This window comes from Cupressus sempervirens, chromosome 6 (assembly GCF_028749045.1).
Source record: "Cupressus sempervirens isolate cs-2001-9-10 chromosome 6, ASM2874904v1, whole genome shotgun sequence".
NCBI classification, from domain to species: domain Eukaryota; kingdom Viridiplantae; phylum Streptophyta; class Pinopsida; order Cupressales; family Cupressaceae; genus Cupressus; species Cupressus sempervirens.
Window position 1 is genome coordinate 284,742,687 of NC_143123.1, and position 19,996 is coordinate 284,762,682.

General features: G+C 37.4%; 1 protein-coding gene across 8 annotated transcripts in view; it reads right to left on the minus strand.

Annotated features, from left to right (window-relative positions):
• Window positions 1-19,426, minus strand: part of LOC149552326 (Pentatricopeptide repeat (PPR) superfamily protein) — a 156,211-nt gene extending 136,785 nt beyond the window's left edge. For 2 of the 8 annotated variants that reach the window (XM_089787858.1, XM_089787857.1), the window contains exons 1-2: window positions 19,219-19,355; window positions 2,268-2,332 (exon numbers count right to left, since the gene is read on the minus strand). In XM_089787858.1, coding sequence (XP_089643984.1) covers window positions 2,268-2,322 — 55 coding nt within the window. In that variant the 5' untranslated portion in view covers window positions 2,323-2,332; window positions 19,219-19,355. Of the gene's footprint in view, window positions 1-2,238; window positions 2,333-19,218 lie in introns of all 8 variants that reach the window. The other 6 variants (XM_089787856.1, XM_089787855.1, XM_089787854.1 and 3 more) reach the window with 4 other exon arrangements.
• Window positions 19,427-19,996: the final 570 nt, after the last annotated feature.

Consider the following 19,996-nt stretch of genomic DNA (forward strand, 5'->3'; position numbering starts at 1 on the left):
ACTTTATTTGATGCTTCAGTTTGCATACAGTGAACAGTCTATGATAATTCAGAGGCATACTACTAATCTCAGAATATTTGCTTTTTAAGAATAGTTAATATTGCTTTGATACAAATTTCTGCAGACACGAAGTGTTCTTTTGATTTTATATCAGTTCATGGTTCTGCAAAATTGTTTTCATTGTATAAAGATTGTCATACACAGATGATTCAATCCCTGTCAACATCAGATATACAGAACAGTCTGTGTTGAATTTGTTATGTATTTCAGTGTAACAAAACATTAATAATCTGTTGAGTTGTGTGGGTTGGAGCCCTGGATTTTGCAGAGTTGGTGCTCATGTATTTGAAGAGTTGTGGCTCTAAAAGGAATTTGGAGACTCCTTGGGTTGAATCCCTAAAGCTGTAATTGGACAGGAAAGTTGTGGGACTGGATTAGGACAGTAGCTCCTAGTTGTCCTTGAGTTGGTGGTTTTTCCTAAATCAGGTTTCCATGTTACATCTTGTGCACTATTCCTTGTGGATTGTCTTTTTTTTACTATTGTTGCTGACATTATGTTACCATGAGATGCTTAAAATGATAAGATTTAACAGCAAACAAAATTGGTAAAATGATTTTAGTACGATCCTAATTCACTCTCCTCTTAGGATTGTCATTGTGTTCTACAAACCAGAGACATGGTTTTTGAAGAATCTGATTGCTTGAGAAATGGAAAACCACAAAGCTGTAGCATAAACAATTCAAATAGTAGTACAAATAGAGAAAATAACCTTTCTATAAAGTAACCAAATCAAGGTACAAGGTAACCAAGCACGGTTAATGGCCACAGTACTCAGCCTTGTCACAATCATTGTACTCAACCAAGCATAGCTCATAATCATTGTACTTACGCTTGTTTAGATTTTGCATATGGGATAGTTAGTCCTTATTTGAACTCTGCTAGCAGGAACACAAATACAACTAACATGAACATAGAATCCATTAACTAACAGATATATATATATATATATTGAAACTATTAGATTTCGTAAAGCCAAATTAAAGGACCGAAAGGACTGATAAGAAAAGGACCCTTGTCTTAATCATTCTAAATTCACATGAGTACTTTTCGTTGTTCTTACATTCCATTTGACGGAATTATTAAGTATAACTCCACTTGTATATCCTTATAATAGCCAAACCATCTCTTTACTTCCATTTCATTCTCAATGTTTGACAATGTAACTCTCAAAAAAATGCATAGAAGCATTGCAATTATATATCTAGGCTATAATCAATAAAACACATACTTCGTCATTATTAGATGTGCATAATCCACTTATCTTCTACCACAATTAGCCTATTGGGACTCATCCTACAGTGCTAAATATTGAGCCCCTAAAATTTTGTGCACTTAAGCCTCATTTTGCCCATCACATATAACAGATTTAAGAAATCTTTCTATGTATCTCCATGTGTCATTTATGCCCAAGTGTTTGTCCTTCGTCATCCCCCATGTGCCTATTATGTATTAGAAGTTGCACAGATCCTAAAAAGGCCTAAGTGTGGAAGTTTTACATTCAATTTTCTAAGGACTGTGCTTAAGTTGAAGTTTTAGAGTTTCTCTTTCTAGTGTGCCTTTCCTACTAACTGGTCATTGTTTCCTCTGTCCCTATTAAGATATCAGATTCTCCCATGTTTGCATGCCTCTCATCTACTTGCTGGCTTCATTCTCTTTCACTTTCATTCTCTTTCATTATTGAAACTTTGGAGATTTCCTTCCCAGCATCCCTTTCATCTATTCTCCAGCATTTCCCATGCCTTTTATGGCATCTCAAGCTTTATCTACCAGCAAACATTTCCTTTAAACCCTAGCTCCCCAATTCCTATTTTAAGATACCTTGCAAAGTCATAGTCTTGGCCAATTCTTTACATAAGTACTTGTCCTTGGCATACTAAATCCTCAAAAACCAAATTTTTCTTCTATGCACTTTTTAAAGTCAAAGATGTATGAAATATCCCACACACATATTTTTCGCAAATTCCTCAAATGTATTTCAGATATTTTTAACAATAATTACATGCAACAGAAGATCAAATATCCAGCAATTAAACCAACAACCTTTCCAATAAATATTCCACTAAAACAGCCTCAGACATGTTATTGCATTATAATAACCACCAACACAATAACATGGTATAATCCCATCTTAAAAACAGCAGTACAGTCAGATTAAAAACTAGAAATGGACTTATAACTCCATATGTCAACTGCCTCGTGAGTTCACCAAAATGATGAACCAGCTTTGCATCCAATCCACCAAGAACCCTAAAGGCTTCCATCCTCAGGTTTCTGCAAAGAAATGTAAAAGCTTCCTAAGTTTCTCCAAGACAAAACTGAATCCAAACATGCTGAAATGAATCAAACTTTCTTCTTTTAATGGCATATGCAATGACTTTTCAGTTTCCCCTACCTGTCTCTTAAACTTTTATTTTTTTAAGTAAAATGTCTTTTTTTCCACTTAAGAGAAACAAAGCCCCTTTTAATAATAAAGTGACTTATATATGTGTGTCTTAATTTAATAGTCACTTAATTAAATAACTATTAAATATTCAGGCATTAAAATAAATAACCAATCAAACTCAAAACAACATTTGTGATAGCTGACATACTATAAATAGCTATGTTCCCCCAAGTTTCTGGACAGGTTTTACAGGACAGCAAATTTTTTTGGCAATTTTGGGGACAAGGGGCGATAGAGAACGGGGATGGCTATATATATAGGGAAATTTTAAAATATACACTGAAATTTGCAAATATACATGGTATTCATATGAAACTAAGCAAAAAGCATGTCATTTAAACATTATAGAACACCATTTGGATGCCATCTAGGAAATAATAACCGATTTCAGTACTTAATTGTCAATATGCATATCAATATGTGAACAAAAATATTTAAATATAAGTTTAGCAATGAACAATATCATAAAAATCTGGAAATCTAAATATGCCCAAAGGCTAGAGGGATGCCATAAAGTTTTTGTTGAATAACATGGATCGTTTCTGCAAATGTAATTATATTGCCATTGTTATAGATATGTTCCAAATGCAAGTTTGGATCTCATATAACTATGAGAGGAGGAGACATGTCTCCAAGATTTAATCATCATTTAATTAATACGTATATTTCATAAAAAAAATTAGTATATATATGTATGCATATATATATATACATGTGTGTGTGTATTAATATATGTATATGTATAATATACATATGTATTATATAATATAATATATATATATATATATATATATATATATATTATATATACTATAATAAGTATGAAGCCGGATTCGTCCCCTGTTGCCCGAATTCAGGTTTGGGTCCGGATTCACCCTTGGGTTCACTGCGGGTCCGGGCAAGGTCCTTAATTTGGACTGTGCGTTCATTCGAGTCCTTGCTAGAGCAAACCCAGACGAACCCACAACAAACCCGGGGCTAAAACAACTTTAAAGAGTGCTGTTTTTTAATTGTTTTCTTATGTAACTCTAAAAAGAACTTAATAAAAAACATTTCACTCATCCAATCTCTTATGTTGAGGATAAGGATGATGATATAGCAGCATATGGGACTAGTGGAACCAGTTTGGGTTCCAATGATGAGGATCTAGATATAGTTGCAGTTGGGGATGAAGCCATTGATCCCTCGTTTTATGATGACCCATTTGACCCTTGAAGGGCATTTGATACTATGATTATTGATAAACTACTAAACACTTGTTATCTATCATCATGTTTCAAACTTTATTATTTGATGAACTAGTCTTTGTCTTGCAATTTAGTAATTCAATTTATTATTTGATGAACTAGTCTATGTTTTGCAATTTAGTAATTCAATGTATAATTTTCTTTACAATCATGAAGATAGATTAATGAGCAAGTATTTAATGTTTTTTTTTCAATATTTGGCATTGATCAATGATCAAGAAACAATTGTTCATATTGTAAAATGACTTTGTTTTGCAACTATGCATGTTTCTCGTGTGTGTGTGTGTGTAGATATAGATATACTCACGAACTCAAATGAGAAAAAAAAAATTGCCCGAACCTAGAACCCGAATCTGTCCCTGAACCCGAATCGGCAACTTAGTATATTATATACTATTTATAATAATATATTTAGTATTGCTTGAATACACATATATATAGACAATGATGATTTACCAATAATAACAATGTATCTATAATCAAATTTATTCGACTGAAGCTACAACTTTAACACTCCCTCTTAGCTAGGGAGGATTTGTAGAACACCTTGTGCTCTCAAGTCTATGAAGAGATATCGACTCAGTATGATATTCCTAGAATGACATATAAAGAATGTCAACATAAATCCACCAACACAAATATATATATTAACTTATATTACATATGGAATTTGCTTCAATTTACTACGAGTCTAAGTTTCTCAACACTCCCTCTTTAGCAAGGAGAGAATTTCAACCATTATAATACAAGATTTGAATACTACCTTAAGTGTGATCTATGATAGATTTAAGTTATGGTGTCCTGCAAGATCTGACCTGAAGAACCATAACAAATTGATTTTTACGATGTCCGGCAAAATCTAGCCCGAAGAACCATGATGAGTTGATTATCAAGGTGTCTGGCAAAAACCAGCCCAAAGAACCATGATAATTTTGTTATCAAGGTATCTGGCAAAACCCAGACCGAAGAACCAAGATAACACTTGCTCCAACACATTTTGGTGTTAGGAGATAGGTCAACTATTAATAAGATCATCACCTTACAATAGTTACCTTCTATTCGTTATCATAACTTTCGGCACTCCGAAACAACAACTTAATGTACTCTGTTATGATAAAAGGTCCAACTATTGATAAGATCGTCACCTTTCAATAGCTCCCCTCTAAATATACATCAATGAAAGATCGTCACCTTTCATGACATAATCACAACAGCATCATGTAGTAACTCAAATTATATCCACCATGAACCAAGTCAGAGGATGGACCCACCATATTTGCTACTAGACGGTGGAACAAGGGTTTTCACGTCAAACTTCTCTCTCATAGAGGAGAGCACATTACAAAGAATTTCACTTAGGACTTCTCCTCATAGAGAAGATATCATCCACATAGGATTGCATCTCGAAATTTCTCCCTCTGAACAATGATCCTGGGAAGTCAGCTCCTGTAGTTTCTTCCTTTGAGACTCTCTTCACCCAAGGAGGCCCCTTGGACTCTCTCTGAATCTGATTTAATCTTTCAACCTTCAGTGATAAGTCATTATTTCCTCATGATGTATATAGGGGTAGGCCCATCAGAATCATGCAGTCACATATATGTATTTTTAGACTCCCTCTGAGTATCAATCTTCTAAGCTCCTATGTTGCCTTCAAAGACTTTGAAGAAGTGTCATACTCCCTCTTAATGTAGAAGAATCTCATAATCTCAATCATTAAAGATGTTTGCTTCAAGTGCCTCGTTTTATCCATCTTGATCATCAAGGTCTTTGGAGCCACTATCATTAGGTTGAGTCTGCACAATATCTGGTAGCATGTACCAACTTTCTTTTCCTGTAAGAACATCCTCAAACATAAAGGAAAAGATCAAGGCCAATAACCTTTATAGTACGTATAGAAATTACAAATGAGAGAGAGATAAAATGTGAAAAATAAGAATACTTGTCTGCACATGAAGATTCAAAATTGTCTTCTTAGATTACTTGAGAATGGAACATCTCCCCACTAAAAGTGGGAATGGAACATTGACTATTATTCCCCCCCACAATGTAAGATTCCCGCTCATTCCATCAACATTGTTGGGTGATTAGTGATACTTAGTTCTCATGAGCGATAATTTTGTTCTATGCAATTCGTATCTTGAGGAATGTATTTAAGTTATGCTTCCATGAATGATCCATCATTGCTATTATTCCTCATATCATCATCTCTTTGGTGTGAGTATGTAATCTTCCCTCTATACAATTACTTTAATTCTATCTGATTTCCCAATTTCAAGAGGGTCCTTGTAGTTTCCTTCTAGAATATTTCTCACTTTTCACTTTGATATGTAGTAGGGTTTGCCTTGGTTGTATGGAGATCGTATATGTTTTACTCTTTAGAATACATGCTTTCTCTACTTTCTCCCTCTCTTTCAAGGTTGCATCTAATGAAATGTCAAGCTCCCTCTGTATCTCAATCTCCCCCTCCTCTCTTTTTTACGGTGATGGCTCCACATCTTGCCTATTGCCTTGGTTACTTATACCAACCCTTCATTCCATTTAAGAGTGCCAACCCCTCAAAACAATCTAATATATATGTCTTTGTCTTGCATAGCTCTCCAAATAGGTTTGGCTAATAGTATACCCCTCACAAATTGCTAGTTGTTTAATAGCATCATTGACATCTATGCTTGGAGTAGTCTGCCACCACATACTCTATGTTGATATCATATCGATCAAATGTAGGTGAATGAATGATATAGGGGCTTAATCCAACACTAAGATAAGGTTTTGTGATTTTAAAAAAATGTCACTTGATATGAAATGCCACATGTAAGCGATGCTACTCCAACACAGTAAATTCTATCAAGACGCTACTTCCATCACTCAATTTATCTCATGTTATTACAGGCATACACCATTAATCAGGAAGATGAAGATGCATATGTAATCTCCTCTTTCCTATGCTCAAAAATTACACTTTTCACTTATATAATATAATTTATGATATGATAATCTTCAATCTTGAAGTTGTTCTCTAAGGGCCTGTTTGGTTACAAGCATAGGAATAGAAAATTAGAATGGAAAATAGGAATGGGAATGGCAATGGAGAAAGGGAATGTAAAATGGCAATTCCAATCCTGTTTGGTTCATCTAAAATTTAATTGGGAATTCATACAAATAAATAGAGGTTTCTGAGTCAAAATTTTTATGATCTCAGTAACTATTGACATTTTCATTTTGATCAAGGATGAATCTACAGCATTGGTCAATCCAGCCCTTTCACGGTTCTGGAAGTCTTCATGTTGAAGCCTCTTAGTACCTTCTATACCATACTTTCACCAATCACCTGTATGAACTAGGGCACATTCGAGACCCTACTGTTGTGATCATTTTCCATTATCTGAAGTTCACTTTTCCTTACTCCTTCGATCTCTTAGATAAGTTCAAAACCTTTTGAGCAATACCATATGTAGCGCTCATATTCTTTGTTGCAAGTTCATGTATCAAGAAGGGCTCGACTTTGGCTACAGTTGATCGAATCATTAACCGAAAATGATTGAAGAAGCTTCTCTTTGTGATTTGAGGTGATCGAGGTTTTCTATTTCACAATTCATTAAAATGATGTTGGCAATGATTCTCAATATAGAGACTTGAACACCTGCAATGTTCACGCATGCTCATACTACTCTTTGTAGTTGGAAGCCACCATTGTTCATACTGCAAAATCGAACAGAGTATCACCATAGAGACCCGCAAGGGATCGGGGAGTGGTTGTTTGGACAACTCGAGGATAATTTCATTGCTCCCAAAATGGACGTTTTTGATAAAACTTTGGGCGAATCAATGTGAAAGAGAGTGATTTGTGTGCGGAACCATTCTCATTCCTATTCTCCATTCCAATAACAAATATTTTTGGGAATGGATCTATGCTCATTTTGGGGCTAAAAGGGGAATACGTATTCCTATTCCCCATTCCCATTCTGCCACCAAACAAAGAATACAGCCATATATTCTGATTTTCAATGACTATTCTGGTTGTATTCCAGCAACCAAATGGGCCCTAAAGTCTTCATACCAATTTTTGCTACCTTGGAACTAGTTTATGTAGATTATATTTATTTATGACACAAAGTTGATAAGCTAACCCATCACGTAGATAAACATGGTGATAATAGGCCTCACAAATGGAGATGATTTTATTTATGATTATTTGATGGAGGGCAATCAAATAATTGTCTTCATGATGACGTGAGTCCTTCAGCAATGCCGAATCAAGGTTCCCTTTTTCTCGAATCAAAGTTGAATGCTACAACCTTACCCTTATGTCTCTTTATTCTCTAGAGATGGATCTCTCACATATACGTATACTTCTATTGGCTGGCAGATGTCTATTATTCCTTATTCCCCAATGTGTATTCACCTGTGGGGATCTGTTGTTGTCTCACTCAGCTTACGCTCTTGGGATCGAGTCTTTCTCGGTGTGTTCTAGATAATTATAATATCTTTGGAAAACACGATGGCAATCTCTACAGTATAACCCGTGCTTCAGTTGGTGTGATTATTCACGATGTATGACTTGCTATCGGTAATGTTTGTTAGTTTCTCTGATTGAAGTTTCCCTTCGAATGGACGTATTTAGTAAAGATTGAATGTCCGCTCATTTCGTGCATATATCCCCTGAGTGTGTGAGTTATCTATATCCGTTATTCGTGCATTAGCATGTGCTTGTTGTGTCTATTATTCACATTGTTGGTGATTGATTTATAATTTTGTTTGTCATTACTACTTGCCTCTGCTTTGATTTGTCGAATCTTTCTATATCTTCTCCAATGATTTATTATACTTCATTCTCCTCCTTTGATAATGAAAGATGAGGACCCTTCGACCACTATCAATGTCGTATATATCCATTTTCTTCAAACTCGAATTATAGGATTGAGATGGAAACAGGTCATTTGTCGGACTAGGTTTTCCCATTGAAAAACTAACATCAATAAAAGAGCTCAGTGTTAAATGAGCCCCGGGTTTTCACCTATTCAGTGAAAACGATGTGAATCTCTTAAAGGTGATGCAAATGTGAATGTTATTTAAGCCGGTGATTTGTGTTTAACAATAGAGGGGATGCTCCATACGAAACCAAAGGAATCCTTCATCTTTCTATAGAATTGTCCTCATGGCTTCTCAGATATCAGCTCTGTCACCATTACTCTTGCCTCCGCTGTCTTCTCAAATTCACCCTCTACGCCATCTATGTCCAAGTGCAATATTGGAGATGTTCCTTTCAAATCAAGCGGTGACTTCACCTATCATGTGTAGTTGATTCAAAGCAATTTGCATGACCACGCTCTTGAGCTTTCTAGTGTCTTATGTCTTCATATATATTTCTTTACTAAGTTTGACAATCGATTTTGGTCTATGATTAAGTGTACTTTGGCGACAACCTCTAAATTTTGAATATATACTTTCAATTTTTGCAAGTAATTTATTCTTTTTGATTCAATAATGTTACTTCTTTACGTTTGCAGCCCTACTCTGATACCACGTTGAATAACATGGATCATTTTATGCAAATTTAATTATATTGCCATTGTTATAGATATGTTCCAAATGCAGATTTGGATTCATATAGATATGAGAGGAGACATGTCTCTTCATGTGTATATATATATATATATATATTAACATATGTATATGTATAATATATATATATATGTATTATATAATATAATAAGTATATTATATACTATTATTAGTATATTATATACTATATATAATAATATATTTATTATTACTTGAATACGCATATATATAGAAAATGATGATTTACCAATAATAACAATGTATCTCAGATCAAATTTATCCGACTGAAGCTACAACTTTAACAGTTTCATCATCATGTTCAAGTTCAACATAGAGAACAAAATATAGAAAACTGAAGCAGGCTGCTCCCCAAGCTCTTGGAAGCAAAAAAATCACTTCTTGCAAAATGAAAACCCCAGCCAGCAACAACACACTCCAACTTCATAGGCAAAACAAAGCAAATGACAAAACAACCACAATGTGGTCTTTTTTCCTTATAGTGTATTTGGAGGGGCAGAGCGCACTGAACAACCAAGTAGGGACAAACAAAATAAAGCCCAGTACGGTTAGGGAACTTCTGGACGTCCCCTTTCCGTATCGAGGACGGCCAGCTGTCCCCTTTTTTTATCCTAGAAGTCCCCAAGTACCAGGGACATCCCATGCATTTTTTGCCTAATTGGGGATGGGGGGACGTCCCATACCCGTAATAGTAATGGTATGTCTTTGTAATGTTCCCATTATAAAATAAATCATTAATCAAACTATTGTTAATGGACCGATTGATTTAATATATCTCGAACCCATTTTTATTTTGTTTCCGTAGTTTGTGTTGCCATCGTCTATCTTTGTACACCCTCCGAAAGTTTTCCCCAATGGGTATTTAAGCACAGCTTGTAGGTAGTCTTTAGGCATGCTTTTTGGATTATTCTTATGTACTACAAATTCCTATTGGAGTTCTAATTGTTCGCCATTTCGGAAGTGAAAGAGATCTTCCCTATTTGGTTTGTACAGTTTCGATGGGATTCAACCTTCAGCCTATTCTGTTGTTGCATGTAATACTTCAATCGGATCTGGCAAATCGAAGCACCATCCTTTGGCAAATACTATTTGAAGGTTATTTGTGTTTGAATCTCCAATCTTGTTTGGTTTTGTCTAATAAATCCGGATTTCATAATTTATAGTGCATTGTTGAACTCATCTTCCAACCACACCCAAATGGCTGCTCACAAACATTCAGTCGCACTTCCATATTGCAAACTCTGCCCTCTGTACAGCTTCATAACTCTACCATGCGGCTTACACATACCTTTCGTATGGCCATCATCTGTACTACCTACCGTACAGCTTGCATATATCCTCCGTACAGCCATCATCTTCTGCCTATCGTACAAGTACCCCTATTCATCATACTTCCTTTATACACCGTACGGCCTTAGGAAGTCCGTACTGACAGTCTTGCCATGTCTTGTCATACGGCTCTAGTTTTTTGACCGTACACCCTCCTCTTGCACACAATACAACTCACATAAGCTTGTCAATCTACTGTATATGCTCCCAAATATTGTGAATCTCACCTCGTCACTATTGCTCGGCTGTAGATACCTAAGCGGGAACATTACAGTGGTATCAGAGCTTCGATCCTGCCAGCCTGTGAACAGTGAATGAGAGTTTATAGCTGGAAGAGAAGAAGAACCCATTACATGGATAGAATGGATGCCGCACCAGAACCCACAGCTGGCGAACTCGTGGCACTACTAAGAAAACTTGTGAAGAATCAGGCACACATCAATGACACTCAATGACTCATGGAAAAGACTCTCAAGAAGTTGGCAGACAATAAAATATCTAGAGAATAAAATGGTCACAGTGCAAACTTAATGTTGGGTAAAAAAACCCTCATTGAGCACGCTCTCGACCTTCCATGTTGTCTTTTCCCCCACGGACAGAGACACCACCCGGAGGAAAGCAACCGACCTTTGAAGAAATGCAAGAACAGCTGAGAGAAGATTGGAAGAATGTGAATTTTGAGGAAGATATATACTACAATGATTATGGAGATCTGAGAATGAGATTTTCAGGAGGCAAAAACAGAGGATATTTTAATGATGATCTTAGGAGGAAGTTGAGTAAAGTAAATTTGTCTCCATTTGACGGATCCAGATCCATATCCGCGCAAGCGTGGGTAATGAAGGCCGATATTTACTTCCCGCTTAATCCCATGCCAAAAGAAGAAGCAATCAAATTTGTTGCATGGCACTTGGAGGGAGTTGCGCATAAATGGTGGCATCACGGCACCATCACACTGGGGCATGATCAAATAAATAAGTATGCAGAATTCACTGAGAGATTGATAGATTGATTTGATGGTAAAGATGCAAAACTCTATTTTAAAGATTTGGCACAGCTAAGACAAACTGGATCGGTCGACCAGTACATTGCAAAATTTCAGAAACTCTCTGTTTTGGTCACCGACATTTCTGAAATAAGACGGATAGTGCTCTTCATGGACGGATTGACAGAACCACTGAAAGGTTGGGCAAATGGGTTCAATCCTCCCACCCTGTCGGAGGCCATTAAGAAGGCACGGAGTATGGCATCATCATCAGCATCATCCTCGCGACGTTGCTCACATTCCAAACCGCCGATGTTTCCGAGGGACAGAGATAATAAACCTCCGCCCAAGAAGTCGTCATTGGACAAAGCCACCAGACAGGAGCTTCGAAAGAAGAAACTATGTTTCAATTGCAAGGGACCTTGGGAACCTAGTCACAGATGTCTCGACAAAGGGAAGATCGATTACATTGAGGTCGTGTCCGATGATGAGGATGAACAGGAATAAATATCTGCCGAAGACAACCAACATCACAATGACACCAACATGGTTAGTTTGAAACGTATGGAAAGAATTGCAGCATTGGTGCGACGTGGAGGAACTATCGCCCTAGCCGGTAGTCCGAGGTGCACAATATTTCGTGTATGGGGAACCCTTCAAAGACAAAGGGTTATGGTGATGCTCGATAGCAGAGACACTCTAAACTTCATAAACTCATCTCTGGTGAAGCGAAGAGGTCTACCTATGGAGACACACGCAAAATTCCAAGTCAAGGTTGCCGGAGAGACTCTTCTGTCGTGCACACACCTTGTTCCTCAACTAAATATCACAATGGCGAATCACACAGTGACCGAGGATTTCTTCATTGTGGACCTTGATGACATGGAGATTATTTTGGGCATACAGTGGATGGAAACACTGGATGAATACACTCAGAGTTTCAAACGAATGGATTTCACTTTTGTGGTCGATGGAAAGAAGGTCGTTCTCCGCGGAATGGCAAATGAGGGTCCGAAGGAAGTTTCTGCACATCGGATGGAGGTAATTTTTTGGCATGATGACATTGCTTGGGCCATACATTGTTTTGTTTCAGCAGAACCTATAAAAGGGCAACAAACACCTTCCCAGGATGACGATCTCCGAAAGATTTTGAGCAACCATGATAAAGTTTTTATAGACATTCCTCTCGTCATACCACCACATCGAGGGTTTGAACATACTATTGAGTTGGAAGCAGGAGCCAAACCGATCATAACCACACCGTACCGCCATCCCAAGAAATTCAAAGATGAGATCAAAACAAGGATTCAAGAACTGCTAGAGAAAGGATGGATCCATCCTGAGAAATTCAAAGATGAGATCAAAACGACAATTCAGGAACTGCTAGAGAAAGGATGGATCCATCCCAGCTCTAGCCCTTTCGCGTTGTCAGTGGTACTGGTCAAAAAGGACAAGACAATACGCATTGTGTGGACTACAGTGCTTTGAACAAAAAAACAATAAAGAACAGATATCCCATCCCAAGGATAGATGAGTTGCTGGATGAATTGCATGGCGTAGTCTACTTTTCGAAAATAGATCTTTGTTCTGGATACCATCAGACCCGCATGAGGGAGGAAGACGTGGAAAAGACGACTTTTCATTGTCACTATGGGCATTATGAGTCCCTGGTCATGCCATTCGGATTGACAAATGCACCTGCTACATTCCAATCGTACATGAATCGCATCTTCAACAAACAATTGCTTAAGTACTTACTACTATTTTTTGATGATCTTCTCATTTATAGCAGGACATGGGAGGAGCACCTAAAACATCTGGATGAAGTCCTAAAGATCACGAAGGAGCAATCTTTATTCGCCAAGCAAGCCAAGTGTGAATTCGATATAACAGATGAGAAATATTGTACCTGGGGCATGTTGTCTGCAAATATGGTGTTCAAGTTCATCAGGAGAAGATTCGGACTATCCTTGATTGGCCTCCCCCAAAATCACTCACGGATTTGCGAGGGTTTTTTGAACTGTGCAATTATTACCGGAGGTTCGTTAAAGGATTCTCTCATCTCAGCGCTCTTAATGGATCTGACAAGGAAGGGGTCTTTCGATTGGAATGAAAAGGCACAACTAACTTTTGATAAGCTGAAAGAGGCAATGAGCACTTGTCCCATACTTGCATTACCTGATTTCACTCGACCGTTCATTTTAGAGTGCGACATGTCCAAAGAAGGCATTGGCGCAGTACTGATGCAAGATAGACACCCCATAGCTTATGAGAGCAGGAAGCTTACACAAATAGAACACCTCTATTCTATCTACAACAAAGAGATGTTGGCCATCGTACATGCACTAACCAAGTTTCGGCAGTATCTGGTAGGTGCCAAGTTTGTCATCCACACGGATCACAATAGTTTGAGATATTTTCTAGAGCAACGGGATTTGAACAAAAGGCAACAAAAATGGGTAAGCAAGGTTCAAACCTTTGATTTTAACATTGAATATGTAAAAGAAAAGAACAATGCGGTTGCAAATGCTTTGTCCAGAAACCCGTCGTCTGCTTACTAACCCAGATTTCAGCCGACTAGGAAGCACATTTGTTGGTAGAATATTCCAAAAACACATTTGCCTGTGAGATAATGCATGGCAACACTAAAGATGATTGGTACAAAGTGGTGGATGACATCATTTACTATAAGAGTCGGATATTCTTAGTGTCGGAATCCAAATTGAAGCAAAAAATCCTAAAGGAGGTACACAACTCACCCTTGGCAAGACACCCGAGCTTCCTCAAAACTTACAAAAGTCTCTAGGAGAGGTTTTCATGGAAAAGATTTAAAGGAGACATATTGCAGTATGTAAGAGAGAGTGTGGTCTGCCAGCAGAACAAATCTGAACATACTCTACCTATCGGGTTACTACAACCTCTATCGATTCCAAAACATAAGTGGGAAATTATCTCAATGGATTTCATAACGGGGCTTCCAAAGGTGTATGGAAAAGATTGTATTTTCGTGGTGGTTGACAGATTGACAAAGTACGCACATTTCTTCGCCATTCCCTTAGATTTTCAAGCCGCACAAGTTGCCGATCTATTTTTTAAATAAGTTGTTCAACTGCACAGGTTACCCTAAAACATTGTCAGTGATCGAGATGGGCGATTCATTAGTATCTTCTAGACAGAACTAAACCGATTGGCAGGGACAAAATTGTCACCAAGTACTAGTTACCACCCTCAGACGGACGGACAAACGGAGATTGTGAACAAGTGGCTCGAAAGTTACCTTCGAAACTATGTTTCGGCACAACAACAGGCGTGGATCAAGTGGATACACCTAGGAGAATATTGTTACAATACCACGTATCACATGTCCATCGAGATAGCACCATTCAAAGCTCTGTACGATTACGAACCCCTCTCCTTCACTGACACAGTGTTGGGAGACAGTTGCGCACCAAGGGCAAAGGATTGGCTTCAGAAGGGACAGGATATCCTACGATACCTGAAGGAAAACTTGCAACGGGCACAGAATCAACAAAAAATGTATGCCAACAAACACCGAATGGGGAGGAGTTTCGATGTAGGGGACTTGGTTTATCTTAGGCTCCAGCCATATCAACAATCGTCATTAAAAGAAAAGGGCAAAGAAAAATTGAAGCCACAATTTTATGGTCCCAATCGCATAGTTCGTTGCATTAGTGAAGTCGCTTACGAGCTGAAACTTTCGGAGGGAAGCCATATTCATAACATCTTTCATGTTTCCTGCCTGAAGAGGGTCGTGGGGCAAAATGTTACAGTAGCTACAGACCTTCCACTGCTCAATGAAGGAAAATTCGTATTGGAACCAGCCGAGATCATCAAAGTACATGAGAAGACCCTGCAGAACCGCACGGTAAAGGAATATTTGGTGTGTTGCAAACACTTGCCATTGGACGACGCGACATGGGAAGGCGAGCACATACTATAGCACTCGGCATTGCAATTGCTTAAGGACAAGCAAAATTTGGAATGAGCGGATTGTAATGTTCCCGTTATAAAATAAATTATTAATCAAACTATTGTTAATGAGCCGATTGATTTAATATATCTCGGACCCATTTTTATTTTGTTTCCGTAGTTTGTGTCATCGTCAGCTATCTTTGTACACCCTCGGAAAGTTTTCCGTGACGAGTATTTAAGCACAGCTTGTAGGTAGTCTTTAGGCATGTTTTTTGGATTATTCTTATGTACTATGAATTCCTGTTGGAGTTCTGATTGTTCGCCATTTTGGAAGTGAAAGATCTTCCCTATTTGGCTTGTGCGGTTTCGATGGGATTGAACCCTCGCCCTATTCCGTTGTTACATGTAATACTTCGCTCCGATCTAGCAAATCGGAGCACCATCCTTTGGCAAATACTATTTGAAGGTTATTTGTGTTTGAATCTCCAATCTTGTTTGGTTTTGTCTAATAAATCCGGATTTCATAATTTATGGTGCATAGCTGAACTCATCTTCCAACCATACCCGAACGGCCGCTCACAAGCATTCAGTCGCACTTCCGTACTGCAAACTCTACCCTTCGTACAATCTCCAAATTCAACCAATCTCACCATACGACTTCATAACTCTACCGTATGGCTTACACATACCTTTCATACAGCCATCATCTGTATTGCCTATACCATACGGCTTGCATATATCCTTCGTACGGCCATCATCTTTTGCCTACCGTACGGGTACCCTCCCTTTTCACCGTACTTCCTTGATATACCATACGGCTTTGGGAAGTTCGTACTAACAATCTTGCCCTGTCCTACCATACGGCTCTAGTTTTTCGACCGTACACCCTCCTCTTGTACACCATACGGTACACATAAGCTTGCCAATCTACCGTACATGCTCCCAAATATTGTGTATCTCACCTCGTCACTATTGCTCAACTGCAGATACCTAGGCAGGAACATTACAGTCTTCAAGGCATTTTTTTTGTGATTCAAGGGACATTGTACTTACAGTTAGGTATTTCCTTTACAAGATTTGCTCATACAAATGCAATGAGTGTTTCATATATGTGTGATACCATCTAATGCATTACAAATGCTTCATAGTGTTCATTCCATTGTTGCAGGTGGGTTACTAACTTATTATAGTTCTGAGATGTATTATTATGCATGTCTATTATATAAGATGTAATAGTCAATTTGTACATAAATGCATATTTGGTTCTTTTGATATGTTGTTGGATGTATAGCCCAATGGGGTAGGCACTAGTCCATATTGGTGATGGATCAATCAGTTTTCATTTAAACAATACCTCCAACTTTGTTAAGAAGTAGGAGTATATTAGATTTAGTTTAGTGTAAATGTTATCAATGACTTGGTGTTACAAACCGAGGAACAATCAGCAAACCTAATCAAAATAAATCAAGAGCAAATCGGTTGTGCATGTTTGCTCCTTACCATTGTGTATGAAATGTCAAATAGAATTATCTAAAGGGATTAAAATATTGCTTTCATCTATAGGTGCATGTGCAAGGCGTTGTAATCAGCTATATAAATGGTTTTTATATAGTTAGTCTTACACCTGATAACAATTATAGGGGTCAAGTGTACATTGGATATAGCTGCCATTGTTACAATTACACTTCATTTTGATTGATTTAGAACTCTATTAATGAAATTGTTGGGGATATCTTTCCCGATCTAAGCAGCTCAAAGTACAGGTGAAATAGCCACTCTCATCAATTGGCCTTTAGCCTTCCTCAATCTATTAGTGAGCAAATCCTTGGCCTTGTTAAGTAAGAAGAGTTCTACAACTAAAAAGCAATGGTTCTGGAACCCAATCAATAGGGTTGCATTTTATAAATTACCAAGCATGTTATAACAAACATCCCTAACTAATACTGTTTATAAGTCAGTAATTGCAAAAAAGAGATGGATGCTTGAGTATTCATTCATCACTTGTCGTGAACCTTTAGGCTAGGCTACCTAGCTACTATCTCCACTATTTTGTTCTTTTATCTCAGTCACAAATAGAGAAATCACTCTACAGATCACCAAGGAACATGCCAGACATAATTTGACTCGATGAACATTGCAATGTGTGCTACTTTGTTGTGTAATACGAGTGCATGCTTTTTTTGTCAGATAGAATTACCATGTTCACTACTGATGTAAAAAATGAAAATACCTTCTTGTGACATTCTCTTAGCAGCATATTTAGACATTGTCCAAAATGCAAATTAGCATCATTTCTCTTTTTAGTGATTGCTAGGAACGTTTCGAAGGTGCATAGAGATTGTTAAGGATACAATAAATTTGTGTTTTGAGTTACATCTCTTTTGTTTGCATCACCTGCGTGAGGTGTTTGTGTTAGTGAAAGCCTATGGGAGCGCGACAAAGACAGAATGAATGAATGAATGTTTTTTAATGATGTCCACGAGACCAGAGCAGTCTAAAGGACCGAAGATCAACTGCACTAGGTAATTTCCGAATGCAAACGATAGCAAGTGGACAGGTAGCTAATAACGACCTACATAAAAAATCACTTAGTAAGAAACAATCATTGATTTCATGGAAAAGGTGTAGGAAGAACATTACGCTTAACATTTTTAGGATATGCGAAAAGTCAGTATGACAACAACAGAGTATCACCTCATTAGATATTTAAATTGTTTTAATGGGTATATTCAATGGGTGGGATATTTAATCAAAGCATCATTTCAATGATTGTTTTCGATGTGAAGTCAATTCTTCAGTAAACTAGCTCACGCATACCGGTAATCGTTATACTGCAAGGAGCGACCCATATAGTATGTCGACAGAAAATTGTGGAGGTGAAAGTCCCCTGATTTTGTGTAAACATTTCCTCGCCTCTAGTTCTATTCTTTGTGAGCCTCTCGTCCTGTTATTGTTACCAATGTATATGAGCGCAAGATTGCCAAAGAGAAGAAAAGAGTCATTGAGAGGGCGAATTCTGTGCATACTTGACATGGTGAAAGATCACACGTAAACAAAAAAGTATGAGTAGCATCAGACCAAGGCCGCTCGAGTTCATTAAAAAGAAGTTATGTGGAACAGCAGCAAGCAAAACCCAAAAAGCCCAACTTCGTTGTCTGTCTCTTAACCCACTCGACAGATCAAAAGGATCCGTTGTCAAGATAAACTAAACCAATTTCAAACAAATAAATGTTACTTCCAAACAAGAATTGCTAGACGAATAAACCACCCATACAATACACAAACAATACAAGACCATCAAGTCAAAGATCTCGATTTGACTAGAATATAACTCGAACAGATCCTGGAATGACAAAAAACTGCATAACTGAGAACTCGATTACAACAACCTGCACATTACAATACAGCTTAAGGGGCTCCAACCATTGATATTTCCTTCCTATCAAATAGTATACATTACAATATGTCCAAAAGTAGTGTAGAGACGACAACAACAAAAACTTCCATCCGTGCTGGAACACGGAGCCAAATATCCTTCAGCCTAGTATATACACCAAAAATATCACTGAAAGTAAATTTCATATTTGCAGAACTAAACGCAATCGATGAACGGTGAATCCTGAAGGAAGAAAGAAAGTACCGCAAGCAGTTTTACTAAGGCGAGGAATTCGCCTTGTCAAAATCCGTCCCGCCATTCAGAGAGGGTGTTCCTTCAAAATGAACAGAAAGATAAACCTCTGTAAGGGTTTTTGTCCCTGAGAATATCTTCAGGCGATAGTATTTGAATTTTATTCACGAACCTCTTGGTTGAATTATATTTTTCAAATTAAATATGCGTTGGATCCCTTATGTTACTTTTCTAAATTCTAAAATTAATAAACTTTTTTGGAATATATTTCAAATTTGTAGTCAATGAAAAAAAAACAAGAGACACAATGCGTTATAGTTCGTGCCTAACGCATAATGGTTGTAGAGGTGTAGATGAATGAGAATCTAAATTAACATTATGAATGCGTTAATTTTTGCCTATAAATGCACTTGTGATCTGATAGGATTGCTCATATTTTGTTGTTAAATTCTCATTTTAGAAATGTGCTTGTGATATGATAGGATGGCTCATATATTATTGTTAAGTTCTCGTGCTATGTTATTATATCTTTGAGCATTTAAGCCCAAAAATAAGAGGCCAAAGTCTCCAATATGGCACTAAGTACTTAATATCGTACTACGATCAATACATATGCTTTAGACAAATTTGCACCTTCTACATTGACAACTTAAATTATGTGCAATGAGGAAAGATATCCATACCAATATTTGAATTATAGAACTTGAAGAAGTGATGAAGCATTTGGAGTATCACATTATATGTTTAAGCATACCATGCATGCTACTAGACAACTATAAGTAGTTGGAAT